Source organism: Moschus berezovskii, chromosome 12 (assembly GCF_049115385.1).
Source record: "Moschus berezovskii isolate FMDL1 chromosome 12, NW_MosBer_1.0, whole genome shotgun sequence".
NCBI lineage: Eukaryota > Metazoa > Chordata > Mammalia > Artiodactyla > Moschidae > Moschus > Moschus berezovskii.
Window position 1 is genome coordinate 25,415,949 of NC_142471.1, and position 20,230 is coordinate 25,436,178.

General features: G+C 39.1%; 1 protein-coding gene across 2 annotated transcripts in view; it reads right to left on the reverse strand.

Annotated features, from left to right (window-relative positions):
• DNA2 (DNA replication helicase/nuclease 2) overlaps positions 1-15,835 on the reverse strand; it is a 40,038-nt gene extending 24,203 nt beyond the window's left edge. For both annotated transcript variants that reach the window (XM_088841927.1, XM_055425602.2), the window contains exons 1-5: positions 15,458-15,835; positions 13,830-14,015; positions 12,935-13,118; positions 9,355-9,500; positions 4,391-4,522 (exon numbers count right to left, since the gene is read on the reverse strand). In XM_088841927.1, the coding sequence (XP_088698053.1) occupies positions 4,391-4,522; positions 9,355-9,500; positions 12,935-13,118; positions 13,830-14,015; positions 15,458-15,795 (986 nt within the window). In that variant the 5' untranslated portion in view covers positions 15,796-15,835. The remainder of the gene's footprint in view (positions 1-4,390; positions 4,523-9,354; positions 9,501-12,934; positions 13,119-13,829; positions 14,016-15,457) is intronic.
• Between the last annotated feature and the right edge of the window lie 4,395 nt (positions 15,836-20,230).

Consider the following 20,230-nt stretch of genomic DNA (forward strand, 5'->3'; position numbering starts at 1 on the left):
TTCATAGACAGACACATAAAACCCTATCAGAAATAACTGAAACAAAGAAGAGTCTCATACCAAGACCCAAAGATGAGAATACCAAGCTGGGAATCAAGAAATTCCTTATTCTGGACTTTGCTCTACCACCATTTTTTCACATAAAACCATGTCACACCACCTCACTTTCCTTACTGGAAATCTAAGACTTAATCACAAAATCCCTTTCAGATCAAAGACGATTCAGAATCCCAAACTTTCCTAAGCTTCCATGACACACTGCTTCTAAGCTACCAAATCCCTTGAGGGTCCACCCTAAGCCTCCTCTGATGAATTCTACTCTTACCTTGTGCCCTTTTTTTTTTATTATTATTATTTTTATCTGGCTTCACCGGGTCTTAGTCAGAGCCCGTGGGATCTAGTTCCCTGACCAGGGATCGAACCCGGGCCCCCCTGCATTAGGTGCTCAGAGTCTGAGAAACTGGACCACCAGGGAAGTCCTCTCCCTGTGTCCTTTTACATGGTTACCTCCCAGGGTTCTATGCCTCTTCTGCTGCCCTCAGCAGATTGCTGTTATCTCTCAGAAATCCCCTTCCACTTCAACGTTTTCAACTACCACCAATACGCTGAGTTCTTGGAGGGCTTTTGTCTCCCTGTAACATCTAGAACGATGTGGGTCACAGATACAGCATGTGAGTATCTTATTACAGTAAGTCCATAAGACTATGAGGAAAATGGCAGCTTATTGACACTGCAAAAATGATTAGCCAAAAGAAAAGACACGTGAACAAAATGTTAAAAGAACAGTGACAGAAAAGCTAATGCCTAAAACAACCATAAAAATGGATATCCACCACAATTCTAAATCTCAAGCAAATTCAAATGGCTCAAAGAGAAAGGAATGACTCTGATAAGAAAGGAAAGGAAGGTAAGGAGGGAAGGTAAAACAACTAGAAAGAAACAGTGAGGAACGATGGAAAACAAAATTAATTTTGTAATTATTACAGGAAATCAGGAGACCAAAATGACAGAAATACTACAAAACAAAACAAGGAACCAGGAAAAGAATGACTGTTTAATAAACACTTAGCAGATTATCACAGTGAAGACTGATACACCAAGAGTCACCCCCTATGCAAGACATAGCAATCTGCTCCAAACAAAGAACAAAGCATTTATAAATTCATTTTTAAAAACACTACAAGAGGGGCATCCCTGGTGGTTCAGTGGTAAACAATTTGCCTTGCAGTGCAGGAGACACAGATTCGATCCCCGATCCAGCAAGATCCCACAAGCCCCAGAGCAACTAAGCCCATGTGCCACAACTATTAAGCCTGTGTTCTAGCGGTTGTGCTCAGTAATAAGAGAAGCCATTGCAATTTAAGAAGCCCACACACCACAACCAGTGAGTGGCACATGCTCTCTGTAGTAACAAAGACCCAGCACAGCCAAAAATTAAATAATAAATAAATGCTTTAAGAAAATAAAAACAAGAAACATCCAATTTACTCTAGCTTTTTATTCTTTTTTCAGGTAAGTACCTGGCTTGTAAATTTACGACCACACAAAAGTAAAGAATGTGATAAATACACCCAATTCTAACAGCAAGATAAGCTTTAGTTTTTTTTTTTAACCACTAAGTGTTTTTTTTTAATTGACATATAGTTGATTTAAAACGTGTTAGTCTCAGGTATACAACAAAGTGATATGCATTCTTTATAAAAATATGGAATGCTTTATGAATTTATGTGTCATCCTTATATAAAGTAAAGTGAAAGTCGCTCAGTCGCGTCTGACTCTTTGTGACCCTGTGGACTATACAGTCCGTGCAATTCTCAGTTGGTAGCCTTTCCCTTCTCCAGGGGATCTTCCCAACCCAGGGATCAAACCCAGGTCTCCCGCATTGCAGGCAGATTCTTTACCAGCTGAGCCACAAGAGAAGCCCCATCCTTGTTTAAGGGCCACGATAATCTTCTCTGTCTCATTCATATTTTCCTCTATGGTACTGCCAAAATGAACACAACAACCAAGTACTTTTTAAATACATATCAAAGTTCCTATTGACAAATTGATTGTGGTGATGATTGTACAACTCTATGAATATACTGAAAGTCACTCAACTATAAATAATTATAATAATTAAACATAAATAAATAAAATCCTACCAGCAGACACAGAACACTGAAACATTGCTGGTAACCTTCTAAAATGACTTAAAAATATTCTCAAAGAATTCTAGCCATATGTAAAAGGTTGTACATTTTCCAAGTACCCTGGATAAAGTAGTCCAGTTCTGAGGTCTTAATATACAGAAATAACTGTCTCCATAAGGTCCACTCCTCAACTTGTGTACTCTGATTCCCTCTCTTCTACTTAATGACACAGCTTTAAGAATAATGTTGCCCTCTATGGAATTCTTCTCATTGGCATATAATGTGCTGTATCTCCCATCTTTAAAACAAAAACAAAACTCTCTTAACCCCACATAAGCCTCCGGCTAACATTCCATTTCTACATACCGTTTTATACAACAACCTGTCAATACAGTAGTCTACACTCCCTGATTTCAAATTCTCTTCTACCATTCTCTCTTGACCCCACTCTCATCATGTTTTCTCCTCTAGAATCACCATTGACTTGTCTTCCCCTCATACCTTGCACCCAATCCAAAATCTATCACCTCTACCTTGAAAATCTGACTATACTCCAAGTGATACTCATCACTTCCACAACTCTCAATCTGGTCTAAGCCACCACCATCTCTATTTTGGATTCCTTCAAGAACCTCCAAATTGGTCTCACAGCCTCTGCCCTTATCCTACAACATAGTCTTAAAACAGCAACCAGACTGATCCTTTCTAAAGTAAATCAGATCAATATAGAAACTAGCAAAGCGAGGTAAAGGAACTTGCCTAAAGTTACACAGCAAAACTGTGGCAAAACTGGGATTCCAACCAGGCTCACTCTGTCCTTTGAACCACAGAGAACCTGAGAAAACACACTGGTCCAAAGAACTCACTGTTCCCAAGATTTCTGACTCAAAAATCATAAATGAGTTCAGACCACAAAATGTCACGATATAAAATATCCAGAATATTGAGAAAAGATGAAGAATATTGATGTAAAAGGAAGTTATGACTATTTAAAGAAAAATAAAACAGTGCCTATTCTTAAAAAAAGAAAGCAAGCAATGATACCAAAACTCTCTGTGCAAACCCTGCAATGGCTTCCCATGGTAGCCAAATCACATCTGGCCATGGAATCAGAATGGCAGCCAATGTCCTGCAAGGCTGCAGAGGCCCTAGGACAGCTACTTGTCCTACTATCTCTTCCACCTCACTCTGTTCCAGCCACACTGGCAGGGGTGCATTAGCCACAGGGCTTTTGCCTGCAGTGCTCTTTGTAGAAATAGCTGCATGGCTCCCTCCTTCATTTTCTTCAGGTTCCTGCCCAACATTACCTTATTAGAGGCCTTTCATGATCATTCTACGGGAATACATCCCTTCAACTCCTTTTTCTTACCCTCCCCATTATTCTACATTACACTTATCATGATCTGGCACCTTGCTGTTCACTTGTTCAGTAGTACAGAAGCACCATGAAGTCAGTGGCTTTTTTTTTTTCCACTACTGCGATCCCAGTACCTAGATCACTACTTGGCACACATGAGGCATGTAATAAATATTTGCCAAATGGGCAAACAGTGGCAGGAAAAAAGGACTACCCACAAATTTATACCAATGCTACTTTAAGCGGAAAAAGAAGTAAAAGAAACCAACCAAAAGCCAAACAGTATTGAATGGCTAAACACAGTATTTAAACATAAAGTACAAATCCACGGTAATCAACATGAGACAGTCCATACATTATAGTAACACAGAGAAATATATGTGATATTAAGAAACACCCCCAAATATTTACAAACTGAAAATTTTATTAAAAAAAAACCATACCTACATCCAAACATTATAAATTTTATTAAAATGAAAATAGAATTTTCTATTAATTAGACTATTTTTTTTGGTCCAAGAAAGATACTCAGGACTGTAATTTATAAAGTAAGCAAACAAAAAGGCTAGTTTTCATGACTTGATCTCTGTGTGTGTGCTCAGTTGCTCAGTGGTGTATGACTCTTTGCGACCCCATGGGCTATAGCCCACCAGACTCCTCTGTCCATGGAATTTTCTAGGCAAGAATACTAGAGTGGGTTGCCATTTCCTACTCCAGGGGATCTTCTCAACCCAGGGATCAAACCCACATCTCTTGCATCTCCTGCATTGGCAGGCAGACTCTTTACCACTGTGCCACTTGGTAAGTTCAACTTGACCTCTAAAAAGCTTTAATTCAACATCTTGAATAAAATCCTGGACTAAACACATAAACACCATATACACAAAAATGGGTTTCTTACAGAGAGAGCTGCATCTGAGGGAAGTCAGTTGAAGTATGTTTATGCATGAAATCTCCAGCCCATTTAGAAAATGAAGGAAGATACTCCTCTACTTCTTGTTTTATTTCATCTTGATTCAATTTTAGGCGGTACCTGTCAAAATAAGAAAGTTTAAATATGAAAAAAGTAAACAAGGACAAAAACATTCATATAAGCAATCCAAGCACCCATCAATGACTGAAAAGATAAATTAAATGTGATACAATGGAATGTTATTTAGCCTTCGAAAGGAAGGAAATTCTGATAACATGTTACAACATATATGAAACTTGCCATTATACTGAATAAGCCAATAACAAAATAAAAAATACTGCATGACCACTTAACATGAGGTACCTGTACTAGTGAAATTCACAGAGATAGAAAGGATGGTGACTGCCAGGGACGGGGGGAAGTGAGTTGTTCAATGGATATAAGGTCTCAGTTTGGAAAGACAAAAAAGTTCTGGAAGTAGATGATGGTAACGTTTATACAACGTCAATGTACTAATGACACTGAACTCTACCCTTAAAAGTGGTTAAGACTGTGATCTGGGGGATTTCCCTGGTGGTCCAGTGGTAAAGACTCTGTGCTTCACTGCAGGGGAACTAAGATCTGCATGCCACATGGCCAAAAGTAAAGAATAAAAGATTGTGATTTTTTAATGATATGTGTTTTACCACGCACACAAAAAAAAATCCAAGTAACAGTGACATGACATAAAATTTTATATTTGCTCCAACTCCTACCATCTCAGGTCTAATAGGTCCCAGTTACACTTCAGGGGTGAAAAAAGAAACCACAATGGTTGGTCCTGAAGCCCAGCAATGGAAAGCAGAAATGTAAAAGAGGAAAACAGGCCATAGAAACAGAAATGGAACATCAACCTTACTAGATCAAAGGACAATCTGTAGGACTATTAACTTTTTGGGTCAACAGTCAGGAAAGACTAACAGAATCTAGTCTCAGTTTTTCAGGGTGCCTGCAAGGTCAAAACTGTCATAATAAGTCTACATTACTTGCCTTTTTCCTCTTGTTCTCTCCTGAGTACACAGTGGAGATTTCTGAGTCCACATATACACACACAATATAGCAATATGGAGAATGCAGAAGCAGATATAAGAAACCAGGTGTCTAGTATTGAGTCATAAAATTAAAACATTTGCCAAAATGTAAAACAATGTCACTTGTCTCATTACATTTTTTTCAAAAATAGTTATTTTTCATTAAACTTATTTATATTAACGTGGAATGGGCTGTTATTATTTTAGAATTAATCAATAAATATTTTAAAACTGCCTCAGCTTTCATTTCTAATGCAGTAATTATCTATAGATATAACCCTTGTAAACAAAAGCTCTTAGGGTCCTCAATAATATTTTAGTGTTACCAGGGTCCTGAGACCAAAAAGTTCTGAGAATTGCTATCACCTTCCCTGGATGGTTCTCCTAACTCCATCTTTATATTTAAGCATCACAACCTTAATAACTACTCCAGAATATCAATGGCACACGTGTCTCTGTGTCAGATCACACTTAGGTTTGAATCCTAACTCTTTATTTACACATCTTTACTAGATGTATAACTTTGGGCCAGTCATTGTTTCTCTCTTTCTTAAAACAATTTTATTTATTTTTGGCTGTGCTGGATCTTTGCTGCTGTGCAAGCTTTTCTCTAGTTGCAGCCAGCGGGGGCAACTCTCTAGTTGCAGTGTGCAGGCTTTCTTGTGGTGGCTTCTCATGCTGCAGAGCACGGGCTCTAGGGCGCACAGGCTTCAGTAGCTGCGGCACATGGGCTCGGTAGCTGTGTGTCCCAGACTCTAGAGTGCAAGCTCAATAGCTGTGGCACACAGGCTTAGCTGCACTGCAGCATGTCTGCCCAGACCAGGGATCAAACCTGTGTCTCCTGCACTGGCAAGTGAATTCTTTACCAATGAGCCATTAACTACCACACAAATTGGTTTGAGGATCAAGTAAAACAGCCTATGTAAAGTAATTGGCATATGACAAGAATTCAACAAGATATGAAAATAACAGTGAATACTCATATAGTGCTGACTCTAGGCCAGGGATTATTCTAGGTGCTTTACATGAACACTTTCAACCCTTGTTATCTAGGAGATACTACTATCGTCATCCCTCTTTAGAACTGAGGAAATTGAAGCTCAGAAGTTACTTCCAAAGGACACACAGCTCCAGCTTGGGAATTTAAGTTCTTAACCCTTATGCTCCCTCTACACTGTGTTTTGGGACTTCCCTCATAGCTCAGTTGGTAAAGAATCCACCTGCAATGCAGGAGACCCCAGTTTGATTCCTGGGTCAGGAAGATTCACTGGAGAAGGGATAGGTTACCCACTCCAGTATTCTTGGACTTCCCTTGTGGCTCAGCTGGTAAAGAATCTGCTCACAATGCGGGAGACCTGATTCGAACTCTGGGTTGGGAAGATCCTCTGGAGAAGGGAAAGGCTACCCACTCCAGTATTCTGGCCTGAAGAATTCCATGGACTATACAGTCCATGGGGTCCCAAAGAGTCGGACACAACTGAGTGACTGTCACTTTCACACTGTGTTTTAATAATTTATTTTTATTACTTTCTCCCTGCAGCCCTGAGTCCACCTGGGTACTAGCATAATCACCAATACTCTGCAAATTCCTTTCAAATGACAAACCTTACCATTTTCTCACCTTCTAAAGATAGCACCATAACATATTCATCAAACTCTGAGACTCCAGAACAATGTAAATTTACCATATAACTCTGCAACATTTCTACTATCAAATTTAATAACCTCCCTCTTTCCTAGGTTTCTGCTAACTCTGGCTTACCAGAACTAACAGAGCAGAGCCCTATCAGTCCTCTAGGAGAGCCAGTTCAGCAGAAAAGACAGAATTAGCAACCCTAGCTCTGCCAAGATAGCTTGGCCTACGCACAAAACCAACTTCAGGTTGAAGGCAAAACTGAAATATCTCAAACCAGGGAACAATTGCTAACACCAAAGTGCCCGCAAAGTGTCCCAAATGACCTACAGAAACCCTATCAGCCCACACAAGGCAAAAGCTATTTGTTTGAAAATGGCTGCTTAAAATCTGGCACCTTCCAGTGGATAAAAGATGATATAGGTGAAGACGTGGGGGAAACAAGGACCAACATATTGCCTACAGAAATGCAAAATGAATTCTGAAATATACAGACATATTAAATCTTTATGTTGCATACCTTAAATTAATACAATATTATATGTCAACAATATCCCAATGAGCTTCCCTGGTGGTTCAGATGGTAAAGAATCTGTCCACAATGAAGGCAACCCAGGTTCAATCCCTGAAGCTGGAAAGATCCACTGGAGAAAGAAATGGCAATCCACTCCAGTATTCTTGCCTGGAGAATTCCATGGACAGAGGAGCCTGGCAGGTTACAGTCCATGTGGTCACAAAAAGTCAGACCCGACTGAGCAACTAACACACACTTTCTGACATCTCAATGAAACAGGAAAAAATGAAAGAAAGAAACAGAACAATGTCTATGTAGAGCAATCTGACAGTATATATAAAAACTTTAAATGTACCCAGACCAGGGGACTTCCCCAGCAGTCCAGCAGCTAAGACTCCCCACGTATGGGGTCCAAGTTTGTTTCCTGATGAGGGAGCTAGATCCCACACGCCACAGCTAAAGATCCTGCATGATACTATTAAGACCTGGCACAGCCAAATAAATTAATAGATAAATATTTTCTTTAAAAATGTTCTCAGACTGGATCCTGTTCTAGAGGGTAAAAAAACACTTCAAAGCACATTATTGGACAAAACTGATCGAACCCACTACATCCCCTGCATCGGAAGGTGAATTCTAAACCACTGTACCATCAGGGAAGTCCTCTTTAAAACATTTTTAAGACAATAGGTTGGGGCTTCCCTGGTGGTCCATTGGCTAAGAATCTGCCTTGCAATGCAATGGTTTGACCCTTGGTCCAGGAAGATCCCACATGCTACAGAGCAACAAAGCCTGTGCACCACTACAAGCTCTGGAGTCCATGAGCCGCAACAACTGAGCCCAAGCACTGCAACTACTGAAGCCTGCACACCAACAGCCTGTGCTCCACAACAAGAGAAAAGCCACCGCAATGAGAAGCCCATGAACCGCAATGAAGAGGAGCCCCCCTCACTGCAACTAGAGAAAGCCCAAGTGCAGCAACGAAGAGCCACACCACCACAGCCAAAATATAAAGAAATCTTTTTTTAAAAGACAATAGGTTGTATGTATTAGTAAATTGGTATGGAATTATGGAACACATTTTTCCTATTTAAACAATGAAATAAACAGAATTACAACCAGGAGAAGTAGGTTTATGTCAACTAGTCTGGAAAGCAAAACCACTACTAATAAAAACACTTCTGTGAAAAAAAGATGAACTGCAATAAAAGTGAAGGAGGAAACAAAGAGAGAATATGCCAGTCCCTCTGCAGGTAGTCACTCATAAGATGCCAATGATTAGCCATTTGTGGGTTTACATATACATTATCTCCATTGTCACAGAAAGTCTACAAAGCAGGTATTATCACCCTTTTCAGAATCTTTCAGTAACTTGTTCAGTCATAAACCTGGCAAAGCTAGAATCTGAAAGAAGATTCATCTGATTCCCAACCCCATACAATTTTCAGAATGTCACAATGTTTCTAGAAGTAAAACAAAAAGTTCACATTTTCTGAGTGCAGCTATGGGGCCTATTGTGCATGCAGAGAAAATTTAGATATTTTTAGCCAAAGAATTCCTGTTCTGAAATTTCAGAAGCTCTTCACAGAATTGCGGTGGGATACGACAACCCTGAAATCTGCATTCTAGTATTATACTGACATATTTAATAGTCTAAGACCCAAATATCTTATTGATGCCAGGGAAGAAGTTATACAACAAAACTGTATCCAGAGTTCCTCCCCGAACTACTTACATTTCCTTCAGATGCCTGATTTCTTGAACAGTTTGAGAAGCAAGTTCTCGTAGCTTTTCTGGGGCAAAACCATCACTTACTGCTTTTTGAAATACTTCATGAAGAACCGTACCAATCAGCATTTGGCGTGTGGCTGGATCAGAGCTCTATCAAAAAAAAAGTCATACAAACATTTTATTTCACAACATATCAATGGACATGATCCTATATTTATTACCTAACCTACTGAACTAGCATAGCAAAAGTACACTAGTGAGACAAATGCCAAAATATTAAACAAGTCTTTTCTGGTGAGTGAAATTATAGGTGACTTTCACTTTCTTCAATTTAGAAATACCTGAATTATTTTATGAGTAAGATATTTTTCAAATCACTGTATTTCCATTTTGAAAGAATTAAAAATAACCTATATGGGAAAAGTTTAATATATTCTAAAATATTAATATTTAACATATTTGTCTCTAATTTCACTTTATAATAAACCCACATAGAATAGTCAATAAAGGCATAGTTTATAAACTCATGTGAGTAAAATACTCAAACACAAAACAAACTCAGAGCAGAGATTTTTTTTTGGTGGCACTGCCCAGCTGTCAGATCTTAGTTCCCCAACCCGGGGCTGAACCCAGGCCCCAGCAGTGAAAGTGCCAAGTCCTAACCATTGGACCACCAGGGAATTCCCTACAGCAGAGATTCTGACAAGCTCTTGATACTCAAAAACTATTTTTCAGTTAACTCTTTTATTAGCCTGGATCTTCCCCTTGAAACTATCAAAAAACAGGATTAAGTTCACCAAAACACCCAACAGTAATTTTAAAAATTAACTTACAGAGGAACTCCCTGTACTAATTTTTTAAGTTCTATATGAGTCTAAAATTATTTCAAAATAAGGTTTTAAAAGATTAAGGTATTCAGGTCTGCTTTATAATATGCAGCTAAAACAGAAGTTACAGTAACCCCCCCCACCAACAACTGAAGAAAACAACTAATTAAAAAAAAAAACTACAAATAAGTGATAACTAAGACTATTAGCAAATCTACTTAGGTATTTTTCCTTCTTTTTCTCTTCTTGCTTAGCTGTATTTTTTTATTTTCTATATACATACAAACTGTATAAAGAATACCCTAGGAGAAAGAAAAAACTTAACAATTAAAACCCAAGTTCTTTTTTTTTTTTTTTTTTTAAATTTTAATTTATTTTATTGGAGGCAAATTACCTTTCATTAATATATTGGTTGGTTTTGCAATACATTGACATGAATCCGCCCCGGGTGTACATGTGCTCTCCCTCCCGAACCCCCCTCCCACCTCCCTCCTCCCCATATCCTCCCCCCATGTCATTCCCGTGCACCAGCCCCAGGCATCCTGCATCATGCATCGAACCTGGACTGGTCACATATGCTAATATACATGCTACAATGCCATTCTCCCCAATCATCCCACCTTCACCCTCTCCCACAGAGTCCCAAAGACTGTTCTATATGTCTATGTCTCTTTTGCAGTCTCGTACACAGGTTTCAGGTTTCCATCTTTCTAAATTCCATATATATGCGTCAGTATACTATATTGATGTTTTTCTTTCTGGCTTACTTCACTCTGTATAATTGGCTCCAATTTCATCCACCTCATTAAAACTGATTCAAATGCATTTTTCTTGATGGCTGAAAAATACTCCATTGTGTATATGTACCAAAGCTTTCTTATCCATTCATCTGCAGATGGACATCTAGGTTGCTTCCATGCCCTGGCTATTATAAACAGTGCTGCAATGAACATTGGCGTACATGTGTCTCTTTCAATTCTGGTTTCCTCGGTGTGTATGCCCAGGAGTGCAATTGCTGGATCATATGGCAGTTCTATTTCCAGTTTTTTGAGGAATCTCCACACTGTTCTCCAAAGTGGCTGTACTAGTTTGCATTCCCACCAACAGTGTAAGAGGGTTCCTTTCTCTCCACACCCTCTCCAGCATTTATTGCATGTAGACTTTTGGATAGCAGCCATTCTGACTGGTGTGAAATGGTATCTCATTGTGGTTTTGATTTGCATTTCTCTGATTATGAGGGATGTTGAGCATTTTTTCATGTGTTTGTTAGCCATCTTAATGTCTTCTTTGGAGAAATGTCTGTTTAGTTCTTTGGCCCATTTTTTGATTGGGTCACTTAGTTTTCTGGAATTGAGCTGCAGGAGCTGCTTGTATATTTTGGAGATTAATCCTTTATCAGTTGCTTCATTTGCTATTATTTTCTCCCATTCTGAAGGCTGTCTTTTCACCTTGCTTAGAGTTTCTTTTGCTGTGCAGAAGCTTTTGATTTTAATTAGGTCCCATTTGTTTATTTTTGCTTTTATTTCCAATATTCTGGGAGGTGAGTCTTGGAGGATCCTGCTGTGATTTATGTCAGAGAGTGTTTTGCCTACGTTCTCCTCTAGGAGTTTTATAGTATCTGGCCTTACATTTAGCTCTCTAATCCATTTTGAGTTTATTTTTGTGTATGGTGTTAGGAAGTGTTCTAATTTCATTCTTTTACAAGTGGCTGACCAGTTTTCCCAGCACCACTTGTTAAAGAGACTGTCTTTTGTCCATTTTATATTCTTGCCTCCTTTGTCAAAGATAAGGTGTCCATAGGTGCGTGGAAAACCCAAGTTCTTAAAAAAATAATGTCATTGAAAGGGAGTGGGTGAAAAGCAGAATACAGATTAAAGAAACTATGAGATATATCAACCAAATACAATACAAAGACCTCATTTGCATATTGATGCTAACAAACTGAATAAAAATATTTTTGACAAAAGACATTAAGAGATAAACTGATAATTAGATTAACTTAAGGAATTACTGGTAATTTTATCAGGTATGATAAAGATATTATGCTTACATGTTTTTTAAATCCTCAGCTTTAAGTTGCAAAATAGAGTTTTAAGTTGCAAAATACAATCTTTAAGAACAACAAAGTGGGTACATGGGAGTTTATAATAACCATCTCTTTGTGTATGTTTGAAAATTTCCATTATAATATCTTTAAAAGAGACTGACATATTTACTTTTACTGAGAATCACATTTTATCACTTAAGTTCAGGATCGATGCATGTTATAGGGTGCTTGGGGCTGGCATGCGGGGATGACCCAAAGGGAGGATAAAGGGAGGAGAGAGGTGGGAGGGGGGTTCAGGAGGGGGAACTCATGTACACCTGGGGCGAATTCATGCCAACGTGTGGCAAAACCAACCAATATAATATTGTAAAATAATTTGCCTCCAATAAAAAATAAATAAATTTTTAAAAAAATTTATCACTTAAATTATTTATTATTAGACTTGCTTATTTTACTAAATGTTAAATAAGATTCAAAGGATTCTTAGGGTACCAGCCTTGAATCACAGCCTTGCCATTTACTAGCTACAGTAACTCTGGACAAGTCACTTAACTTCTCTGAGCCTGATGTTCCTTGTCTGTAAAATGTAAAATGCAGCTGATTAATACCATCTACTTCACAAGATTGTTAGGAGGATTAAATAAAGAGTGTAAAAGTGCTCTGTAAACTCTTAAGACCCTGTAGAAACATTGGCTGTTAATATTACTTACCCTGAATGTTTCACTCAGGACAGCTCTTCTCATGCATCGAATACTACTGGCTATGCTTGTGCCAGAAATCAGCATGTCGGGATATAGAATCAAATATCCAAAATCTTCATCTATTATCCAAGTATCAGATATGCAGTCTCCCTCCAAATGAATGATGTCCCCTGGCTCTACTGGTACAGAGCACCTAAAAATAAGGTACACAAAATTTAGATTCCTACATTTAAACATTTTAAGGGGCTTTAAAAATAAATGAATATTTTATGTAAAGAAATAATTTCTAAATTTTGGGGTCTTGCATCACCTACTGCAAAAACTATCAAATCATTAATAGTGTAACATATAGCTCCAAGTATGGATGAGGCTCTTATAATAATTCTCTCATTCTTAATGATTCCCTCATTCTGTAAAATTTATGTCTACAGCTTCTATAAGTCCTGAGGCATGATGCCAAACCCAATACACCAAGAACAAAATCATATTTATATAGTTCAAACCATCAAACTTGCAGCCTAGACAAAGTCAGACTTTCACCTCTCCTCCCTCTGCTGCTGCTGCTCACATATTTATTGCTCAAGTAGCGAAATCTAGAGTCTAAGAAAGTTCTTATGACTAACGAGAACTAAACGAATTTTAAGCTGCCAACCCAGAAAGTACTGGGAAATAGGAAGCAGTAATTTAATAAGTCCCCTTGCACTTGATTTTCAAATGACAATGAAAATCAAGTTTTGGAATAAGGGACCTGAGATGCACAATTTTTGCAGATTTAATCTGAGTTCATATCTATTCTCTTTAACAATTAAATTACTGCAACACCCACACAAGCCCACATGATAGTTTTTAAGACAGCACCCTTAACCTTTTGCCACATCATTGCTCAAAGTCACACAAAAATTACCAGTCATTCCTAAGGATACACAGTTCTTTATATTCTAGAGACTGGGAAGCAGTGATGATTAGGTGCTTTTCATGGTTTCCTTCTTCACTCTGTACAATATTGACTGCTAATACCAGGTACCGGTTATCCATTCCTCGGCTCAGAACTATCTTAGAAAAGGAAGTTTCCACCTTCTTCTTCTGAAATCTAAAGCATAACACATACAAAACTACTGTAGCACAAGCATGAAATAAGAAGCCATCCAATCTCCTTTATCTACAAACCAACCTTCTAGGTTTCTTCTGGAAAGTTTATCACAGTGATCACTGGCTAAAAGAGGTAAAAATTAAGAGAGCAAGGGCATAGAATTTCTATTACAGAAAAAAAAAAAAAAACTTTCCTGAAAGTGAAATAAAGTGAAGTTGCTCAGTCCTGTCAGACTCTCTGCGACCCTATGGACGGTAGCCTACCAGGCTTCTTCCTCCATGGGATTTTCCAGGCAAGGGTACTACAGTAAGTTGCCATTTCCTTCTCCAGGGGATCGCCCCAACCCAGGGATGGAACCCAGGTCTCCCGCATTACAGGCAGATGCTTTACCTTCTGAGCCACTAGGGAAGCCCCACTTCCCAGAAGGAATGCCATTTAAAACGTTCATGACATGAGTTTTTCAAGATATAAGCTCTATGAGGAGTTCTTTGGGACATCTATGATTATGAGGGCTAATGAGAAATTGAAAAATATTAAACAACAAATTCCTACCACTGGTTAAGCCTTCCCAAAGTACAAGTAAAAGGAAATGTCTAGGTCACTATCCTTTCGAACATAAAAGATGTCTGTAGTATGGGTGGTTTGTTGGAAGTCCTACTGTGAGTTTCATTATTATATTAAGATTTCAATTAGGCGAGTACTTAGAAATTTAGTCCAACCTACTATTTAATGCAGGAAATCCTATAAAATGTCATTGGGTATCAACTAGCTCATGCTTTGTAGAGAAAGCACACCTGTCATATTAACCATTCTTCATAGAATAACTCAGAAATTTCTTATTTCTAATGGGAAAATCAATTTCGCAATTATTTTGTAACCGCTTCATTCTCCTACCCCACGTACCCATGGGCCATGAATTTCCCAAAGTCAGCTGGGACTCTTTAAGGATGTCCCAAAAGGTATTGCTGATCAAAATCCAAAGCGCAAAGATCCGTCAGCAATAATTAGCCTCATTATCATTACTACTGGCAGAAATTCTACACTGTGCTTGCGGGTCAAGTTTCCCCAATCATTTTAGTCGACTTGAGAGTACAGACTTCTCCCTGGATAACTTTCTCCATCTAAACGTCAAGAAAAGGATCTAGTAGTTGCAATTTCCTTTCCTGAAGACATGTAAGGTGGCTGAGACTCCCCAAATTCAGGAAAGAGGTTAAGAATGAACCTCTGGAGGAGGAAAAGTATTCAAGCTCTGGCTCGGGCTTGGCCCTAAAGAGAGGCTGCGAAGCGGACCCCAGCTCGAGAAGCTCGTCGGGCACCCGGGGACCTGAGCTCGGTCACTGTGCTCGGAGCCAGGGTCCGCGGAGGCGTGGATGCGGCCTCTTCCGCTCCTTTCTTTTCAAATCTCCCGCTATATTCCCAGGCCCACCCCCCGCTCCGCTCACAGCTCCGCCGGCGGCTCAGCCTCCTGCCAGAAACTCTTCTCCATTAGCCGCTCCAGTTCGTCCACTCGCTCCATTCTGGCCGCCGAGATCGCAAATCGCCGCCGGGTAAAATCAGGGGAACCGGGGGGCAACAGTGGCGGGGAAAAGGAGCGCGAGCTCTCGAGGAGTCGTGCGCATGCGCCGACCAGGGCGGTCCGAAAAGACATGCGCAGGCAGCTCCTCCAGCGCCAGGTGAGTAGCTCGTGGAGAGTCGCACCTGGGGAACCAAGAACCGGAAGGCGCCTTTGCTCCTTTGCCTTAGGGTTTGGAAAACTGGGAGTCTTCGTAATCTGGCCCATACTAAATGCTTCCGCCCTTTCTCTAGACTCGCCGACCCGTGTGCCCAACACAGGCACTTAGAATGAATGAACTATTTGCTGTTGTCCAAACTCGGGCTTCCCTTGTTTGAAGCTGAAAATTTTCACTCTTTGGGAAAAAAAAAAAAAAAACACCTCTCCTCCTTTTTTTTTCCTGGAAAACTCAGTTGAGGAAATGGAAACTGTCAGATGAGAACTTCCTCATCATGCTATAACTGAACGTACAAACTAAATCTACATGACTAAATCTATCTGTTCCCTGTTTTATAACCTTTTTCCATTTTTTTTCAGTAATCCGTGGGCAATCCCTCCACTTGTACAGTGGGATCCCAAGCACTCTTATATTGTGTGTGTGTGTGTGTGTGTGTGTGATCCCAAGCACTCTTACATTGTGTGTGTGTGTTCAGTCGTGTCCAACTTGTGACACCGTGAACTGAAGCCTACCAGGCTCCTCTTGTCCATGGAATTTTTCAGGCAAAAATACTGGAGTGGATTGCCTTTTTCCACCTCCAGGGGATCTTCCAGCCTAGGGATCAAACCCTTTTCTCTTGAGTCTACTGTATTGGCATGCAGGTTCTTTATCACTAGAGCCACCATACATTCTCTAGGGCATTCTCTTCTGTCATCAGTTTGGCCCTCATTATTGGATAGCTCCCAGGCTTGTAATGTGACCCAGCACCTCCCATCCTGACGATGTTACCATGATGGAACTTACTCTCTTAGCCACCTTCCTGAGGAAACCGGCTTTAAAGAATTTTTTATCAAGGCTGTATCTAATTTCAACTCCTATTCACTTTTCTTTTACTTTTCTTTTTTTTAATTAAAAATCAATTTTTTTATATACACAGACCATTAAAACCACCTTTAAAAATAATATGCAATGGAATATTTAAAATATACAGAAATGAGTAAAAAAATAAATACTTCATAAGGGTATCACCCAACTCAGAAATAATCTTTATCTGCTGCTGCTGCTAAGTCGCTTCAGTCATGTCCGATGCTGTGCGACCCCATAGATGGCAGCCCACCAGGCTCCACCGTCCCTGGGATTCTCCAGGCAAGAACATTGGAGTGGATTGCCATTTCCTTCTCCAATCTTTATCTACTACATGTAAAATAGATAACTTTGAAAAAATAGATAATGAGAACCTATTGTATAGCACAGGGAACTCTACTCAATACTCTGTAATGACCTATATCAGAATATAATCTTAAAAAGTGGGTATATGTATATGTAAAACTAATTTACTTTGCTATACAGCAGAAACGAACACAACATTGTAAATCAACTATACTCCAATGAATTTTTTTAAGTTGTCTTTCATATTCATGTTTATTCATATAAAATTATCAAGACATGCTTTGCTGAAACGCTTTCAGGGACTTTGGGATATTAGAGTAGAGCCACCCATTCTTTTTGTATCAGCACCTTATAATAAATGCTGCACTTTGCTTCACCACAACACAGTGTCAGTGGCTCTACTGCACAGGTGAATAGACCAAAGTTCAGTTCAGTAACAAGCTCTTTAGCTATGCATAAGTTTTAATCTATATCAAGACTGATTTATCCATTTTTCATCTATGCTTTTCACTTTCCTGTGACCTAAGGAATCTTTGCCAACTCCTAGGAAGTAAAGATATTCTTTGTTTTCTTCTTGAAATTCACCATTTTATTCATTTAGTTCTATGATCCATCTCAAATTAATTTGAGTTTGTATAAAAACTGAATTGTATAAAAATTTGTACACAGTATAAAAATTGTGAATTTCTACAAAGAGCCTATTGGAAGTATGATTGAGATTGCATTAGACTTAAAAATCAATTTGAGAATTGATTTCTTTAAAATATAGAGACCTCTAACTCATAAACCTGGTTTATCTCTCCATTTATATAGATTTTCTTTAATGTCTCTCAGCAACATTTTGTAATTATCATCCAACCAGTCCATTCTAAAGGAGATCAATCCTGGGTGTTCATTGGAAGGACTGATGCTAAAGCTGAAACTCCAATACTTTGGCCACCTCATGCAAAGAGTTGACTCACTGGAAAAGACTCTGATGCTGGGAAGGATTGGGGGCAGGAGGAGAAGGGGACGACAGAGAATGAGATGGCTGGATGGCATCACCACTCGATGGACATGAGTTTGAGTGAACTCCGGGAATTGGTGCTGGACAGGGAGGCCTGGCGTGCTGTGGTTCATGGGGTCACAAAAAGTCGGACACGACTGAGCGACTGAACTGAACTGAAAACTCTTGTATATTAATATTTTATTAAATTTAAATATTTTATATTTTATGCTATTTTAAATTAGAGTATTTTTCAATTGCTTTCTGCTAGTATATAAAAATACATTTTTCAAAATTTACCTTATATCCTGAGACCTTGCTAGTAATTGCGAGAAGTTGATAGTGTAGATTCATTAAGACTTTCTATGTAAATAATCATGTCATCTACAAATAGAGGAAGTTTTGCTTCTTCCTCTGATCTTTGTTTTTAACTTCATTTACTTAAGTGAAGTGAAGCGCTCAGTCGTGTCCAACTCTTTGCAACCCCATGGACTGTAGCCTACCAAGCTCCTCGGTCCATGGAACTTTCCAGGCAAGAATACTGGAGTGGGTTGCCATTTCCTTCACCATCATTTACTTAAGTTCACTGGTTAAACAGAAGTTCTGACACTGAGCATCTTTGCCTTCAGCTGATCTCAGGGGGAAAACATTTAATATTTCACCATTAAATATGATGCTAGCTGTAGTTTTTCCATGAATACCTGCTATGATTATCTAATCTATGTAAAAAAATCATTTTAAAAATTTATTTAATCTTTTGGCCAAGCTGTGCAGCATGTGGGATCTTGGCTCCCCAACCAGGGATGGAACTCATACCCACTGTGTTGGCAGCATGGAGTCTTAACCACTGAACCACCAAACAACCATTTTTTTAGCATATAAATTTTCATTTTGGGCAGGATTTTGTGAGGAAAGCTTTTCTTTGTCCATGAAGCATCATCAGGAAGTTGAGCGATCGACTTTGAAAATGCCTTACTCAAATGGCTGGCAAGTTGAGGCTAGCCTCTCCAGGGACTGCCTCGCTTCCTCACAACATGCTGTGAGTAGCAGCAAACAGCGTTGGAGTAGACACAAGGCAGATGGATTTGCTTATGGCTGTATAAGATATGGTAATGATTTTTTCTTTTATTCTAAATGCAATGAGAAGCCCTGGAAGGTTTTCAGCAGGGGAATAAAATTGCCTGATTATGGGTTTTTGCTGTTGTTTTAAGGGATTTATGTTATTTATTTATGGCGGCTCTGAATCTTCATTGCTGCACACAGGCTTTCTATAGTTGCAGCAAGTGGGGGATACTCTCTAGTTGCGGTGCCTGGGCTTCTCATTGCAGTGGTTTCTCTTGTTGCACAGCATGAGCTCAAGGTGCTCAAGGACTTTCAGTAGTTGCAGCTCACAGGCTCACAGTTGTGGCTCACAGGCCCCAGAGCACAGGCTCAGTTAAATTGTGGCTTTTTGTCCCTTGGCATGTGGGACCTCCTGGACCAGGACTGAACCTGTGTCCCCTGAACTGGCAGGCAGTCTCTTCACCACTGAGCTACCAGGGAAGCCCCTGCCTGATTATATTTTTACAAAGATCAGTCTACTTTATCAGTAATTATTTGTACTTAGAAACAGAAATTAACAAAATAAAAAACAGACAATAGAGAAAATTCAAAAGACTGATAAGACTCCAGCTAAACCAGTAACTAAAAAGAACATAAATTACCAATCTCAAGAATGGGGAAAACAACAAAGGTACTTTCCAAAAACTGTAATCATTCTATTAATTGATTTGTATTTCTTGACATATTAGAGTTTTACCTGAATAGGAAGGATACTAGTGTGTCTATAGCATAGTGTCTAGTAAACTAAGCTGCAGATTCAGACTAGCTGAATCTGAATCGTAGATCCACCACTTACTGTGTGAACCTGGACAAGTTACTTGAGCTCCCTGGGTCTCAACCATCCCAACTGTAAAAAAGGAGTATTTAATCGTACCGTTCTTATCAGTATTGTTGCAGAGACAGAGTTAAGGCATCAGAAGTGCTTAAAATAAGGAACGGAACACAGTAAATCCTCAGGAAATACACATGACTCATTATTTGTCATTGATTCCTAGTGCCTAACAGTGTCTGATGTTCAAAGAATTGATCTGAGGAAGTGTTTAAGTATATGGTTGCTATATAAGTATGTCATATATCATCGGCCCAATTCTGCAAGGTAATGAATTACTCATGTAATATAGGTTTTATTATTTGCCATTCATTCTGGCTCAAATTAGCAGCAAGACATCTCTGTTGGGGGGAAAACTTTGTAAACTGTTCTTTCTCTGCACTAGTAGTACCTCATTTCTTCCTACTAGAACATTTTCTCC